Source organism: Oratosquilla oratoria, unplaced genomic scaffold, assembly GCF_046742065.1.
Source record: "Oratosquilla oratoria isolate Oo_2021 unplaced genomic scaffold, ASM4674206v1 SCAFFOLD127, whole genome shotgun sequence".
Lineage (NCBI taxonomy): Eukaryota > Metazoa > Arthropoda > Malacostraca > Stomatopoda > Squillidae > Oratosquilla > Oratosquilla oratoria.
In genome coordinates, this window is record NW_027467483.1 from 229514 (window position 1) to 247955 (window position 18442).

At 40.7% G+C, this 18442-nt stretch overlaps 1 protein-coding gene across 3 annotated transcripts in view; it reads right to left on the reverse strand.

The window, feature by feature from the left end:
• Positions 1–16397, reverse strand: part of LOC143022614 (uncharacterized) — a 30611-nt gene extending 14214 nt beyond the window's left edge. For 2 of the 3 annotated variants that reach the window (XM_076180910.1, XM_076180911.1), the window contains exons 1-4: positions 15495–15638; positions 15223–15306; positions 14849–14923; positions 14558–14638 (exon numbers count right to left, since the gene is read on the reverse strand). In XM_076180910.1, the coding sequence (XP_076037025.1) occupies positions 14558–14632 (75 nt within the window). In that variant the 5' untranslated portion in view covers positions 14633–14638; positions 14849–14923; positions 15223–15306; positions 15495–15638. Of the gene's footprint in view, positions 1–14557; positions 14639–14848; positions 14924–15011; positions 15096–15222; positions 15307–15465; positions 15643–16208 lie in introns of those variants that run through there. The other variant, XM_076180912.1, reaches the window with a different exon arrangement.
• Between the last annotated feature and the right edge of the window lie 2045 nt (positions 16398–18442).

An 18442-nucleotide genomic window follows, 5' to 3' on the forward strand; every position in this document is an offset into this window, starting at 1 on the left:
CAACTTATACATGGATGGGGTGGTGCGAGAGGTGAATGCTAGGGTAGTGAGTCAGGGATTGGAGATGGTTAAAGAAAATGGAGAAAAGTGGGAGGTGAGCCAGCTGTTGTATGCGGACGACACTGCGCTTGTGGCAGGGTCAGAGGAGGGATTGAGGAAGCTGGTGGCAGAGTTTGGGAGAGTATGTGATAGAAGAAAGCTAAAGATAAATGTGGGTAAAAGTAAGGTGATGAGATGTACAAGGGGTGAAAGTGGCAGTAGACTGGAAGTGAACATTAAGGGAGAGCGACTGGAGGAAGTGGATAGTTTTAGATACTTGGGTGCAAGTGTAGCAGGAAAAGGTGGAGTGAAGGTGGAGGTAGAATGTAGATTGAGAGAAGCGAGTAAATGCCTTGGTGGTTTAAAGAGTGTAATGAGGAATAGACATTTGGGAATGGATGCGAAGAGGAGACTGTATGAAGGAGTGATTGTGCCAACAGCACTGTATGGGGCAGAAACGTGGAACATAAGAGAGGAAGAGAGAAGGAGTTTGAATGTGTTTGAGATGAGGTGTTTGAGAAGTATGGTGGGGGTTACTAGGCTGGATAGAGTGAGAAATGAGGAGGTGAGGAGGAGAACAGGGGTGAAAAAGGATTTGGGAGATAGGGTTGATGAAAGAATATTAGGATGGTTTGGACACATGGAAAGAATGAGTGAAGAAAGACTAGTAAAAGAGGTATGGAAGGCAGATGTGGAGGGAGTGAACATGAGGGGACGTCCTAGGATGAGGTGGATGGATGGGGTGAAGGGGGCTTTGGGGAAGAGGGGAATGTCTGTTGAGGAAGGAAGGGAGAGGACGGAAGACAGAGGTGAATGGAGAATGGTTGTATTTGGATGATGTTGTGACTGCATGAGGAGAAATGGGCGGGGGGGTGGGGTAGTATGTGTGAGTAAATTTAGTGCATACGTAGTGGATATATACTATTGTCTACACTGTCATGTACATGTGTACATGATGGAGTTCTAGATGCTAACATAATTTGAATTAATTAGACTGTCAACAAAGGTAAAGTAGCTAGTTTAAATCATTTAAAGATAAAAATCATCTCTGTCACTTGACAGTTGACAAACTATTCAGGAATTTGAATTAATAATTATATCTATTGAGTATTTATTACATACATACATACATTTATCAAAGTTTTTTTCCCCTTACTAGAGAGGTAGCCAAAAATGAAAAAGCATAAAATCATTCCCACCCATTCCATCCATGAAAACACTTCACTATTATTAAAAGATTAAGAGGGGAAAGGAAGTTGATTCAAGTAGGGAAGAAAAGGTAAAAGGCAAAGATGAAAAGATGAAAATGGAAGAGGAAGCGATAAGGGGAAGATGGGCAGAATATTCTAGGGAACTGTTGAATGTAGAGGAGGATAGGGAGGGAATGGTGATAGCAGTGGGACGTGCAAAGAAAATGGCAGTGATGGGTGAGGAAAATGAGGGAAAAATAAGAAAAGATGAGGTGGAAGTAGTGATTAAAATGATGAAAGCAGGTAAGGCACCTGGGTTAGATGGGTGTCATGCGGAGTGTCTGAAGAAGGGAGGTAAAGTAATAGTAGACTGGTTAGTGAGGTTGTTTAATGTGTGTCTAAGGGAGGGTAAAGTACCAGAGGACTGGAGGAGTGCATGTATAGTTCCGCTTTTCAAAGAAAAAGGGAACAAGTGTAAATGTAGTAGTTTCAGAGGGATCAGTTTGTTGAGTGTAGTTGGGAAGGCGTATGAGAGGGTTATAATTGAGAGAATTAGGAGAGGAACAGAGGAGGTAATTGGTGAGGAGCAGTGTGGGTTTAGGAGAGGTAGGGGCTGTGTGGATCAGATTTTTGTGATAAGACAGATTTGTGAGAAAGTTTTAGGAAAAGGTAAGGATGTCTTTTGGGCCTTTATGGATTTGGAAAAGGCTTATGATAGGGTAGACAGGTATTGGGGGGAAAACTGTTAAGAGCAGTCAAGAGTTTTTATGAGAGTAGTAGAGCCTGTGTTAGAATCAGAAATGGAGAGAGTGAATGGTTTGTGATAAAGGTGGGACTATGTCAGGGATGTGTCATGTCACCATGGCTGTTCAATGTGTATATGGATGGGGTGGTACGGGAGGTAAATGCAAGATTAATGGACAGGGGACTGGAGTTGGTTGAGGAAAATGGAGAAAAGTGTGAGGTAAGTCAGTTGTTGTTTGCTGATGACACTGCACTTGTGGCAGGATCAGAGGAGGCATTGGGAGAGTTAGTGACTGAGTTTGGGAGGGAGTGTGATAGGAGAAAGTTGAAGGTGAATCTGGGTAAAAGTAAGGTGATGAGGTGTACAAGAGGAGAGGATACTGGAGAGTTGGAAGTAAGTCTTAAAGGGGAGAGGCTGGAAGAAGTGGATAGTTTTAGGTACTTGGGGTCATATGTGGCTGCAACGGGAGGAGTAGAGGCAGAGGTAAGCTGTAGATTGAGAGAAGCAAATAAATGCCTTGGGGGATTTAAAAAAGTAATGAGAAATAGACATTTGAGAATTAATGCAAAGAGGAGATTGTATGAAGGGGTGATTGTGCCGACAGAGTTGTGTGGGGGCAGAGACATGGAATTTGAGAGAGGCAGAGAGGAAGAGTTTAAATGTGTTTGAGATGAAATATCTGAGAAGTATGGTGAGGGTTACAAGGCTGGATAGAGTGAGAAATGAGGAAGTGAGAAGGAGAGCTGGGGTGGAAAAGGAGTTGGCTGAGAGGGCTGATGAAAGACTATTAGGATGGTTTGGACACATGGAAAGAATGGATGAAGGAAGACTGGTAAAAGGGGTATGGAAGGCAGAGATGGTGGGAGTGAATTTGAGAGGACGACCAAGGATGAGATGGATGGATGGGGTGACAGGGGCGTTGAGCAAGAGGGGAATGTCTGTGGAGCAGGGAAGGGAGATGGCAGAAGATAAGGATGAGTGGAGAAGGGCTGTGTATAGATGATACTGTGATGAAAAAGGGAAGGGATGGGAGGATGGGGGGGGGTTTGGGGAGTGGGAAAGTGTGAATGATACTTTGACGCAGCCCGAAGGGATTTCTCCCTGTCCTCCATTTTCTATGTGAGGGGACGGAGAGGGTGGGGGGGTCGCCAATTAAGTGAAGCGGCCTTCCTGTGGATGTGCAGTGTCCTGCATTGCTTCTGACCCAGGGTGGTGGGCGGGATGCAGGGATGACCCGTCGTCCACGAGGAGCTAAGATGTGAGGGTGGAAGGGATGATGGGTGGGAGTGGGTTTACGCCTTTTGACATGGCTACCTCCCTGATATGGGGGAAAAAGCCTTTTGTATATAGATAGATAGAATTATGGTTATGGGTTAAAGCATAAATATCTAGTACACTTAGGCCTAATTTGCAATCGTCTTTATAACATAATCAGTTTTAAATTAGATTAAAATGGTTCGTGATTTTCTTTACTCTGATTTATATTTTTCATTGCTTCACTTGTAGGCCTATCGTATTCACTAGTAACCATGATCAGTAGCCTGTTTCTATTTCGTATATTTCAAACCACTAAATTTCTTTGATAAATGTGTGATTTCCATATTCTGAAGTAGCTTGATCATAATATAGCATATTTCTGTTAAAGGAAAATGTGATAAAACTACCAAAAATGAAGGAAAAGAAAATTCACTGGGAGACACTGCTTCAGGCAGAATCTGCAGCTGTTGTTTGTTTACATTAGTTAGTACTAGTAGCACACAATGCCGTCACATGGTGGCAGCACGTATTGATGTTTATTTATGTTGAAGCAGAAACATTGCAGTATAGTACAAAATATTATATATATATATATATATATATATACATATATATATATATATATATATATACATTTATATATATATATATATATATATATATATATATATAATATATTTATATATGTATATATATATATATATATATATATATATATATATATATGATATATACAGTATATATATAGTTTCACTCTCCTTACAGGAAACAACTACAAATACATGACCACAAACACTTTTACCCAGATTGGCAACGATAGCTTGTCAGTATTGTGTATTTTTTTTTTTTTTTTATTGATGGATTTTTTTTTGTTTCCATCTGGAGAGACCACTTAGAGTACATATACACTGCACACACTCACTATTGCCTCCAAAAATAAAAGCAAAACCATACAAAAACTGCTAAATTGTGCAACTGGTAAAACCAAACAGGGAAACCATGTTAAAAAAATAATCTTATGGGACTTAAGGAGTCGGAGTCGATAAAAAATTCCGACTCCAACTCCTAGAACTCTTAGAAATTCGACTCAGACTCCAGCTAAAACCTCCGACTCCGACTCCGCAACCCTGGTGCGACCTGCTATACATTTTGAATGGATGCCGGGAGTTTAAAATGTAAACAAACAGACGATACTTTTGCATCAACTCAGCCATCTAGCGGCCTGACACAGCACTATTGGCACGGACATCAAAACTCGTTGTTTTCCTATCTTCTGTATATGGTCTTTGGTTGTATCTGTCTCTCTACTATCTATTATCTACCTATTTGTCTTGATATCCATCTATGTATGTATGTATGTATGTATGTATGTATTGTTACACCTCCCGTTAAAGTCCAATCTTAATTGGAGAAACAATCCTACCTCCAATCATTGACGAACCAGATTGAGACTAAATGGCAGGGTAACAATATACTGCATATCAAATATAAATCTGTGCAATACTTTCAAGCATGTATGTCAATAGTTTTAGGTGACCGATGGATAACTCAAAGGGGCAAGGTTGAGGCAAAACTATGGTGTTCTAACATAAATTACACTGTATAACAATGAAAAAAAAACGGAAATGAGACTATCCTTTTCTAGTTATTTTTTGTGTAGATCACGAATATAACATCCGTTTCTTTCTGTGACCCTCCAGTTCTTCGTAAATAGCAGTGCCCGCAATGTCTATCTGAACGGTATTTTTTGTTGCTTTTACCATTTATATAATTTTTCACATAGCTATGTGTTTTTTTTTTCTTAACAGGATACAGAATTAAGATGCCTAGAGAATGCAAGAATTCGCCAGACAAGTTTTGTTATATATGTGGATCAGTTACATTAAGGCAATACAAGAGACAGTTGACTCAACGTGTAAAGAAACTTTATGAGCTGTACTTTGGATGTAAAGTGGGTGACCAGGACAAAAGCTGGGCACCTCACATATGTTGTGTCAGGTGTACAGTTTCCCTTTCTGCCTGGGTGAAAGGCAAAGGGACTGGCCTCATGTTTGGCGTACCAATGGTCTGGAGGGAGCCAAAGGACCACTCAACAGATTGCTACTTCTGCTTAACGGATATTAAAGGTGGGTGTTCAGTGTTTATTTTTTACTGTTTTTATATATATTTTCAAGAGATGTATCAATAAAAAGATCGAAATACATAATAAGTTGCACTTCCACTATTTTTGCACGTGATCACAACCAATAGTATCCATTTTTAGTCTGATTTTATTTTATTTTCCTGCAGGTCGCAACAGAAAAGGCAAGAAATCTATCGTGTATCCAGATCTTCAGTCTGCTATTCGCCCAGTTCTACACTCAAGTGATATTCCTGTACCACAGCCGCCCTCTGAACTACCAAGCGATGACACGAGCAACTCAGACGATTCAGAATCTCAAGATGCAACGTATACGACACAACTTGAATCTGATAAGAAACCACACCTCATCACCCAACCAGAACTCAATGATCTAGTTCTTGATCTAACACTTACTAAGCAACAGAGTGAACTCCTGGCCTCACGTTTGCAACAATGGCACCTGTTGGATGAAGAAGCTCGAATTACAGTATTTAGGAAGCGTTCTGCAAATCTACAGGATTTCTTCACTTTGGAAAACAACTTGACTTATTGTAATGATATCAGAGGCCTATTCAGTGCCCTTGAGCTGTCCTATGAACCCAATGAGTGGAGGCTATTCATAGATGGATCCCTTTACAGCATAAAAGCAGTTCTGTTGCACACTGGGAACACCATGCCTTCAGTTCCAGTTGCTTACTCAGTCATTTTAAGAGAGACATATGAGAACCTTGCTTTTATTCTAGATCGCATAAGTTACAAAGAGCATGAGTGGTTAATTTGTGCAGACTTGAAAGTAGTAGCCATACTTAATGGGCTACAAACTGGATACACAAAATTTATGTGCTTTCTTTGCAAGTGGGACAGTAGGGCCAGATCAGAACATTATATACGCTCAGAATGGCCATCTCGGGAATCTATGACGCTTGGATGCCATAATGTAATTCATGAGCCACTAGTTAAGAAGGAGAAAATCATTTTGCCACCACTGCATATAAAACTAGGCCTAATGAAGCAATTTACCAAAGCACTGCAACATAACAAGCCATGTTTCCAGTATCTCAAAGGGATCTTCCCTAAAATTAGTGATGCCAAGATTAAAGAGGGTATATTTGTAGGCCCTCAGATTTGCAAGCTTATAAATGATGAGGACTTTGAGGCGACAATGGATGAACCTGAGCTAGCGGCCTGGCATGCATTCAAAGATGTATGCAAAGGGCTTCTGGGAAAGCACCAAGAGTCCCAGCGAGAGCGTAAAGTGGAGAGGCTAATCAAATGCTACCAAGATCTCGGATGCAATATGTCACTGAAGATACACTTTCTTCATTCTCATCTGTCCTTCTTCCCAGAGAATGCAGCAGATGTGAGTGATGAATATGGAGAGAGGTTCCATCAAGATATAGCGTCAATGGAAAACAGGTACAAGGGAAAATGGAGCCCTGCTATGCTGGCTGACTTCTGTTGGAACCTGAAGCGTGACACGCCTGAGATGTCTTATAAAAGAAGAAGTAAATAATAGATTGTAGGTTAATACATACATACATATACCAAGGCTTTTTCCCCCTTCCAAGGGAGGTAGCCACAAAGGGAAAGGCATAAAAACACTCCCACCCATTTCATCCCTAAATACACTCCACACCCCTCCCACCCTTCCTCTCATCTGAGCACCTCCTGGATGACGGGTCATCCCTGAACCCTGCCCACCGCCCTGGGTCAGAAGCAGTGTCGCAAGACACAGTACATCCACAGCAAGGCCGCTTCATTTAATCGGCGACCCCCCCTCTCCGTCCCCCTTTGCATATAAGGAGAGGACGGGGAGAAATCCCTTCGGGCTGCGTCAAAATTTACTCACAAATACTACCCCACCCCCCAGCCCCCGCCCATTTCTCCTCATTGCAGTCACAACATCATCCATATACAAACCATTCTCCACTCAGCTCTGTCTTTCCGTCCCTCTCCCTTCCTTCCTCAACAGACATTCCCCTCTTGCCCAAAAGCCCCCTTCAACCCCATCCATCCACCTCATCCTAGGACGTCCCCTCATGTTCTCTCCCCCCCACATCTGGCTTCCACACCTCTTTTACTGGCCTTTCTTTATTCATTCTTTCCACGTGTCCAAAACCATCCTAATATTCTTTCATCAACCCTCTCTCCCAAATCCTTTTTCACCCCTGTTCTCCTCCTCACCTCCTCATTTCTCACTCTATCTAGCCTAGTAACCCCCACTATACTTCTCAGACACCTCATCTCAAACACATTCAAACTCCTTCTCTCTTCTTCTCTTATGTTCCACGTTTCTGCCCCATACAGTGCTGTTGGCACAATCACTCCTTCATACAGTCTCCTCTTCGCATCCATTCCCAAATGTCTATTTCTCATTACACTCTTTAAACCACCAAGGCATTTACTCGCTTCTCTCAATCTACATTCTACCTCCACCTTCACTCCACCTTTTCCTGCTACACTTGCACCCAAGTATCTAAAACCATCCACTTCCTCCAGTCGCTCTCCCTTAATGTTCACTTCCAGTCTACCGCCACTTTCACCCCTTGTACATCTCATCACCTTACTTTTACCCACATTTATCTTTAGCTTTCTTCTATCACATACTCTCCCAAACTCTGCCACCAGCTTCCTCAATCCCTCCTCTGACCCTGCCACAAGCACAGTGTCGTCCGCAAACAACAGCTGGCTCACCTCCCACTTTTCTCCATTTTCTTTAACCATCTCCAATCCCTGACTCACTACCCTAGCATTCACCTCTCGCACCACCCCATCCATGTATAAGTTGAACAGCCAGGGCGACATAACGCATCCTTGACGAAGTCCCACCTTTACTTCAAACCACTCACTCTCTCCATTTCCAATCCTAACACATGCTCTACTACTCACATAAAAACTCTTGACAGCTCCCAAAAGCTTTCCTCCTATCCCATAAATCTGCATAACCTCCCACAGTGCCTTTCTGTCTACCCTATCATAAGCCTTTTCCAGATCCATAAAAGCCCCAAAAACATCCTTCCCCTTTCCTATAGCTTTCTCACATATCTGTCTTACCACAAAGATCTGATCTACACAACCTCTACCCGTCCTAAATCCACACTGTTCCTCACCAATTACTCCTTCTGTTCCTCTCCTAATCCTCTCAATTAAGATTCTCCCATAAGCCTTCCCTACTACACTCAACAGGCTAATCCCTCTGAAATTACTACATTCACACTTGTCCCCTTTCCCTTGTAAAGAGGAACTATACAGGCACTACTCCAGTCCTCCGGTACTCTACCCTCTCTCCAGCAAACATTAAATAATCTCACCAACCAGTCCACCATCACTGAACCTCCCTTTTTCAGACATTCTGCATGACATCCATCCAGACCAGGTGCCTTACCTGCTTTCATCAGCTTTACAACTGCCTTCACCTCATCCTTCCTTATTTCTCCTCCATTCTCCTCCTCACTCATCACTCTCATTTTCTTCGCATTTCCCACTGCAGCTATCTTTCCTTCCCTATCCTCCTTCACATTCAGCAACTCCCTAAAATATTCTGCCCATCTTCCCCTCACTGCCATCTCTTCCATTATCAACTCTCCATCTGTACCTTTTACCTTTTCTTCCCTACTTGATTCGCCTCCTCTTCCTCTCTTAATTTCTTTCCAAAACATCTTTTTATTACTTTCAAAATTTTCTGTCATACTCCTACCCCATTATCATCTGCTCTCTTCTCTTTGCCTCCTTTACCTTTTGCTTTACTTCTCTTTTCTTTTCTTTGTACGTCTCATATGACTCCCCTGTCCTCTTTTGTAACCAATCTGTGAATGCTCGCTTCTTCTCTTCTACAACCTTCTTTGTTTCCTCATCCTACCATTTCTTCTATTTCCCCCTGTCCTTCTTGTTCCACACACCATCCTTGCACACTTTAAGACTCCCTCCTTGAACCATCCCCATTCCTCCTCCACACCCATCTCTGCTCTATCCTTTACTCCCTCCCACTCCTCCTTCAGCTTCTTTTCGTACTCCTTCTCCTTTTCCTTTTCATTCAAGGAGTTCACTCTAAGAACCTCCCTACCTTTTGTCCCTTTCCTCCTTCTCCATCTATCCTCCACTCTCAACTTACCTTCCACCAAAAAATTATCTGATATTACCCCACCTCTCCCCTTAAACACATGTACATCCTTAACTCTTCCTATCATAATCCTATTTACCACTACATAATCCATTAGCGCTCTATCTACCACCCTTCCCTCCACCACCCTCTCCCATGTGTACTTATGCTTGACTTTCTTCCGAAACACTGTATTTGCTATCATCAACTCTCTAGACACATTTCCACCATCAACTCTCCACTACGATTCTTTCCTGGAACTCCACACTTCCCACACCACTCCATCGATTGGACCATTTCCCACCCTAGCATTAAGGTCTCCCAGTACTATTACATTGACATTTCTTCTAAACCCTCTATGCACTCATTTAAATCTATCCAAAAGGCCTCCCTTTCTTCCATGTTCTTCTCACTGCCCGGCCCATATGCACTTACAAAGACCCACATCTCCTTTCCCAGTTTCACCTTCATCCACATTATCCTTGAGGAAACCTCCTTCCACTCCACTACCCCTTTACCTATCTCCTCACTTACTAGCATAGCCACCCCTTCCCTCCCTCGCCCTCTCTTCACTCCTGATAACCTCCCACTTACACTCCCAAACATACACTCACCCTTCCCTTTCAACTTAGTTTCACTCAAAGCCAACACATCCAACTTTCTTCTCACAAACATACTACCTATCTCTTCCCTTTTACTCTCATCTGTACCACATCCACGCACATTAAAAGACCCAAACCTTAGGGTGCTGGCCCGAGGCCCGCCAGCACCCCTTATGCCTTTACTTTTGTCTTTAGGATGTGTGCCCCGTGGGGCTACAGGGAGAAGGATGCCTAGTCCCTCTCCCCGTCCCTTTCTTCTCGCCTCTTACGATCCAAGTGGGAAAACTTGGTGGCAGTATTCTTTTCCCCCACCATCATATAAAGCTAACAAACATGCCGATTCATTATATATTAATTAAATAAATACAATGAAGACATTTAATCTGACTTTGGGAGCAAAATACATTTATGGAACCTTGGAAATCTCTTATTAATTGCATAATTATTAAAACAGCGATTTACAAAAAATTGTGACGTGGCATGAAATTTTTGTTATCAAATTTGAATTCAGCACACTGAACTTCATAATAAAACGCACATGAGAACTATGTTTTTTTCTTAATCCTGAAATTTGTTGTACAGTGTTATTTACATATTCACTTAGCACTACACACACACTTATTTTATGCCTACCCAGACCACTTGTTACCACTAGGGTCTATCTAATATACTTAACCTAGGGATTATAGAGGAGCGGGAAGTGTCCCCTCTATACGGGTTCAGAAATCAGAGAGAGAGAGGGAGTAAGAAGTAGTATACCTCATGACTGCGGTCACCATGGGGGGCCGCAGTTGCCAACTCACAAACCGTTATCATTTATATTATTACAGGCAGGGTGAGTGGAATACCATAATACACATACAGAGATCATTAACATAATAAGGTACAATATGCAATATGAACAATATCCTAGCTAACTAAAATAAAAGGATAACAAAGGAATAATACACACGGAACATAGAATATTGTATTTCATACAATCGGTAATTCAGGAAGATGAAAAAATTAGGGCGTGGCTACAACTACCCAAAACAGCTGGTAACATGGAAAGTAAATCTATTACAAAGGAACACCGACTTGCGGCCACGCAACACCCCTCCCCCAAAAGAATATGCTTACAAGGGTTTGTAAGCAAAGAATCATTTAACCAAGGTCAATCACACTAACATTTTAAGTTTGCATATGGGTAGTTCGGGATAGGGCATCAGCCAGCACATTATTTTTCCCACAAATGTGCGCGATCTGTAAATTGAATGGCTGTAAGGCTAATGCCCACTGTAGAAGGCATTGATTAGTGTTTTTCATTTGTTCCACAAATGTCAGGGGATTGTGGTCTGTAAACACTTGCACAGGGTGAACTGTGCTTCCTACGTATACTCTAAACGCTTCCAGTGCCATAATTAAAGCTAACGCCTCCTTTTCGATGGTGGCATAGTTCCTCTGCGTCTTGAGGAACTTCTTTGAGAAGTAACCCACAGGATGTAGCACACGATCCTCCTCACCCTCTTGTAGAAGCACGGCACCGGTACCAACTTCGCTGGCGTCGACTTGGATGGTGAACGGCCTCTGGAGATCAAGGGCACGTAGGACAGGAGCATTTGCTAGCAGAGCCTTCACGCTCTCGAAGGAGTCCTGGCAAGCCTGGGTCCACTTGAAGGAGGTCTTAGTACTCAGGAGGTCGGTGAGAGGAGCCACCACGGAGGAGAAGTTGGGACAGAAGCGACGATAATAACCCGCCATTCCTAACAGTCTCATCACTCCCTTTTTGTTGCTTGGGGCAGGATACTGCAGAATGGCTGTTATCTTGGCTGCAATCGGTTGGACCTCCCCTTTTCCGACAACATGCCCCAGGAATGTGATGCGGGCATGGCCGAACTCACTCTTGGCGAGGTTCACTGTCAAACTGTGTGCTGCCAGAACAGCAAAGAGGGCTCTTAGGCGGTCCACGTGTTCTCCCCAGGAGTCGCTGAAAACGACGAGGTCATCCAGGTAGCAGCGGACACCCACCAGCCCCGTCATTATGATGTTCATGAGGCGTTGGAAGGTTGCAGGTGCATTCCGCAAGCTGATGTGGAGGACAGTAAACTGATACAGCCCCTTGGGAGTGATGAACGTGGAGATGGCCCTTAACCGCTCTGACAGGCGAACTTGGTAATAGTCCTGTAGTAGGTCCAGTTTCGTCACCCACTGTGCTCGACCAACGTCGTCAATAACGTCATCAATGCGTGACAAGGGGTAGCTATCCGGCTCAGTGACTGCGTTGACCTTTCTGTGGTCGACACACAGTCGCATAGACCCATCGGGCTTTGGCACCAAGACCACAGGAGAGGCCCTAGGACTGCTACTGGGCTCCACGATACCAACCTCCTGAAGGCGTTGCACCTCCTCACGGACGTACTCCTTCTTGAATGTGTTCAGGCGGTAAGGATGACCAAATAAGGTGAAAATACGTATCGGAGAAATTAAGAAAGAGAAAACCGCACCAAATGTCTTTTGGACACCTTCTCAGCTATTTGGAGCCAACACAGAAACTTGTTGCACGAGAGAAATTAAAGCTCCAATACAAACTCAACAACGCCATTGTCGCTGTAGACTTCTTGAAATCATGTATACAACATGGCCTCCTACCAATATATATATATATATTTCATGCCATGTCCCTTAATAATGTGGGTTATTAGTAAGGTATTTCTATCTGAACATTTTATGAAATATTGTATTATATTTTTTTTCCTAAAAAAAAAAAAAAATTCTGTCTCTCTCTTTCTCTCTCACCCTCATTCTCTCTTTAAATATATATATATATATATATATATATACATATATATATATATACATATATATATATATACATATATACATATATACACACATATATATACATATATATATATATATACATACATACATACATATACCAAGGCTTTTTCCCCCTTTCAAGGGAGGTAGCCAAAAAGGGAAAGGCATAAAAACAATCCCACCCATTTCATCCCTAAATATACTCCACACCCCTCCCACCCTTCCTCTCATCTGAGCACCTCCTGGATGACGGGTCATCCCTGCACCTTGCCCACCGCCCTGGGTCAGAAGCATTGTCGCAAGACACAGCACATCCACAGCAAGGCCGCTTCATTTAATCGGCGACCCCCCTCTCCGTCCCCCCTTGCATATAAGGAGAGGACGGGGAGAAATCCCTTCGGGCTGCGTCAAAATTTACTCACACATACTACCCCACCCCCCACCGCCATGCCCATTCCTCCTCATGCAATCACAACATCATCCATATACAACCATTCTCCACTCACCTCTGTCTTCTGTCCTCTCCCTTCCTTCCTCAACAGACATTCCCCTCTTCCCCAAAGCCCCCTTCACCCCATCCATCCACCTCATCCTAGGACGTCCCCTCATGTTCACTCCCTCCACATCTGCCTTCCATACCTCTTTTACTAGTCTTTCTTCACTCATTCTTTCCATGTGTCCAAACCATACTAATATTCTTTCATCAACCCTATCTCCCAGCTCCTTTTTCACCCCTGTTCTCCTCCTCACCTCCTCATTTCTCACTCTATCCAGCCTAGTAACCCCCACCATACTTCTCACACACCTCATCTCAAACACATTCAAACTCCTTCTCTCTTCTTCTCTTATGTTCCACGTTTCTGCCCCATACAGTGCTGTTGGCACAATCACTCCTTCATACAGTCTCCTCTTCGCATCCATTCCTAAATGTCTATTCCTCATTACACTCTTTAATCCACCAAGGCATTTACTCGCTTCTTTCAATCTACATTCTACCTCCACCTTCACTCCACCTTTTCCTGCTACACTTGCACCCAAGTATCTAAAACTATCCACTTCCTCCAGTCGCTCTCCCTTAATGTTCACTTCCAGTCTACTGCCACTTTCACCCCTTGTACATCTCATCACCTTACTTTTACCCACATTTATCTTTAGATTTCTTCTATCACATACTCTCCCAAACTCTGCCACCAGCTTCCTCAATCCCTCTTCCGACCCTGCCACAAGCGCAGTGTCGTCCGCAAACAACAGCTGGCTCACCTCCCACTTTTCTCCATTTTCTTTAACCATCTCCAATCCCTGACCCACTACCCTAGCATTCACCTCTCGCACCACCCCATTATATAAATTTATATAATATATATATATATAGTATATATTAGTATAAACAAATATTTTGCAAAAGGAATATACAATATTACAGGATAAATATGATTTTAGTCCATAAACATTATTACACAGTATATCATTACCACTGAAAATATTATAACTATCATTGATATTAATATTAAAGTCAATATGGAAAAATATGATAATAACAATAAGAGTAAAAATATAAACAAATTCATTATTAGCATTAGCATTATGATAACCATTATTATCCAAAACAATGTTACCAATAGTGACAGTAATACAATTAATGATAATGTTAATGAATTTGCTCATGTTAGGTAGTACTATAAATATATAAAATATTGGTCTCACTTGTTGCTTTTGAAGCTGCATCTTCAACAGTTGTGCATGGTTGTTGTTGTTGTTCCTCCTCAGTGGGCTCTGCATTTTGACCTGTACAAATTTTATGTATAAATATGTTACGGTAAAACTACAATTCTCAAAATCAATAAACACATATTAGTGATTATATATATACATATATATATATATATATATATATATATGTGTGTATATATTAAACATGAGCTTTATAATAACAGCATAAAATTTCAGCAATAGGACATAAGCACATCTATATGTTATATAAGAAATAATAATTACCACTTGTATTTTGCTTTCTTTAATCTAAATCTGTTTATATATGTGAATCATCCTCTATGGCATGCTTCAGAGAACCTGGAAATGGGATTTGTAACACATAATATCAAGAATTGAAGATAATAATCATTCAATTTATTGTGATTTTTCTTTTCTGTTAACTCACCAAATCCTGATTCCATATACTGTAGAAAAGAAATTGCTACAGGCAATTCAGGTGCAGACTTATAATCTATGCCAGGTTTAATACCTGTATCAGAATGATATTACAATTATTGATATTTGCAAGACATGCTATTATTATCACCATCAATATAAAACAAGCATTATTAACATCACCCATATCTCATACAATCAAGGTAAATGAAGCCACATACTGCATTTTGAAGCCTGAGATGCCACCTCCCCATTGCTGTCTGTTGGTGTGATGGAGCTTGATGTAGGAGGAATTGTTGCTACACCTGCACATACATGCAAATGAAATTAAACATAACCTAAATATTGAAACAAAATCAAACATTATTACTGTACTTATGCTTTGATTATTTAATAGCAAACCACTTAAATAACATTCTAACAATTCAATATGTTCAATATATTCAAATAAACAGCTTTAATACATAAAATTAAGATCCTGATCAGGTAATACATTCTAGAGAAGTCTGGAGCTGGTTGTTCCATTTGTGCAGTTTTTAGGGAAAAAATGTCTATCGCATAGCCTGTAACTCCTGTTCAGATCCTGAGCAGATTCTTTAAATAATTGTGGGACCTGGATAACATTCAGCCATGCCATACATCTGCAAAGATGTATATAATAAGATTATCATGTAGTACATAGAATATTACAAAAATATGTACTGAATCAAGACAAGTGTAATCATTACCTATTCACTTTGCCATTAATTAAAAAAAATAATAAAATAGCTAAATTACTGTGCAATCCATACTCTATTTACTTTCCACACTATGCTTTTATTGTCAGTTCTTAAAAGACCTGTTTCAGCTCTCCCTTGTCTTGAATGTGACAAGGATTCAATGTGTCCTAAGGATTTGTAGGAGGGCAAAGAACCCCATCAACCCTCCCTCTTGGATGGAATGAGAAGGAAAGGGTTATGGGGGTCTGGACAGGGGTAATGATGCTCGATTGCCAAAAAAAAAAAAATAATGTCAGATTCGTGCAAATTAGCCCAAAATACCCTAGAAAAGCTTTAATAGTATATAAACTATAATATATATATATATATATAATGTATGATCCTTAAAAACAATATCTTGTTGGCGACATGTCTGGGGAAAATATATTTCCTTCCTATGGTAAATTAGATGACACATTATTACACCAAAAACACGTGGTACAAATTACCTTGCTGTATCCTTTGGAAAAACATGAAATACATGGTTTGGTGTTATTTCTTTTCTTCTGTTGCAGAGAACACATGGGTGCGACTCAGGGCTGCGGAGTCAGATGGTATAAGGTCCGACTCCGACTCCTTTGATTCCTCCGACTCCGACTCTGACTCCTGACTCCAACTCCAACTCCCAACTCCGACTCCTTAACTCCTTGACCCCTATGTTGAAATCTATTCTGCACATATACACTCAACCAGCTTTATATATATATATATATATATATATATATATATATGCACACAAGCACGTATATTCATATAAACATATACAGTATATATTAAATATATAATGGTATTATTTATGCTCATGATCATCTACCAGCTTATGAGCACTTTCAAATCTGTCATGGCAGAGTTGTCACTTCAAGCTATATATTTTCTTTTTCCTTTGTGCCCCTCCCCTCCCCCCCCAAAAAAAAATTATCTGTTATTTCATTTGTCCGATCTCATAAACCTTCTACCACAATATTAGGAAAAAATGTGACAAATCATGATGAGGAAAGGTTAATGGAGGATGCCCTACCTAGTACTTACTGCAGAATTAATTTCACCATGTTATCATAAAAACCAGGAATCAGTTCAGGAAAGGGGTCTCACTAATTGCCGAACCGATAAAACCCGAACAAACCAACAAAACCTAAACAAGGACGGTTTTTGCTCAAATGCACACTTCTATATATATATGGTTGCATTATTTGAACTATTTTCTTTAAAATGTGTGATTTCCAAGTAATATAATCAAAGAGAAGTTACGTTTTTATTCTCTGCAAAATTACCGACCACAGCTACGATTCGTCCAGCCCGCCATCTATGATCACTGGTGGTATGGATCAAACTACACTCTTTTAAGTTTACTATTGTGTTATTAGTGTAATACACTGCATATAGTTGAATTATTCCAACTCTTTTCTTTGAAATGTGTGATTTTCATGTAATTTGACCAAAGAGAAGTTATGTTTTAGCCTCTGCAGTATGACCTACCACAGCTACATATACCGTAGCAAATTAGCATATGGTTGCATTATTTGAACTATTTTCTTTAAACAGTGTGATTTTCATGTAATTTGATCAAAGAGAAGTTACATTTTTATCCTCTACAAAATTACCGACCACAGCTACGATTCGTCCAGCCTGTCCTCAATGATCATTAGTGGTTTGGATCAAACTTCACTCTATCAAGAAGACTAAATGTCTGTAGACTAAATGTGACAATGGTTAATCAATTAATGAAGGTTTATTGTATAAAATGTGTACATGAATATATACATTAATATACAATGCGGATAACAGCCCGCCAGTGGGGGAGTTGTCGTGCCCTAGTGGGTGGAAGGTGAGAGCGTGGGCCCTTTCCCTCAGGTGGGCGGCATGGTCTGTTAAGGACAGCCATTTGTCCACCCATACCCCGAGGTACTGTGTCACCGACTTCTTGGAACGTAGTTTGCGGAATATCTTGGCATTTGCAATGGTACCACTTTGAAAGCTACAATGGGATTTGAATATAATTGGTGCTTTATCCCAGTCTATTCTGTGGTCTTCTTGGTTGGCATGATGGAACATGGCAAAGTTAACTTCTCCATATTTATTGGAGTTTTTGTATTCCTTTTTCATGTATATATGAAATATGTATATCTATTCAACTATGTACTTTTTGCATTGAATATGTAATATACAAAAGCGCTCTGCTTCGTTAGTTTCTTTTTTCAAGCCTATAAATTTTGTCTAGCCTATTTTAAATAAAATTTAATGAAAATTTTGTATTTGATTGTATGCAATATTTATGTAATCTTTGTATTATAAAGAAATAAACAACAACAGTTTTTAAAATAACAATTTTCACTCTACCTTTATTCGAGTTAGTATGCAAATATGCCCCACATGTTCGAACCTCAAAAGAAATTCTAAAAGTATTATGTTTTTGGCCAACTCCATCAACCACGCTCAGCAAGGTTGCCAGGTTTTCTACCAGGAAAGAGGCCAACTTTTGACAAAATGCTGCCAAAAAATGCCAAATTGTTTTTAAAACATGCCCACAAAATGCCAACCATTACATTTTCTAAGTTTTCTTTTTTGCATTTTGGTTTTACATGTGTCGCTAAAAATGTGTATAACTACAATCACAATATGAAAAATATTTTTTACTGTTGACTAGCCAATATAAAACAATACCAAATGATATAACCAAGATCAA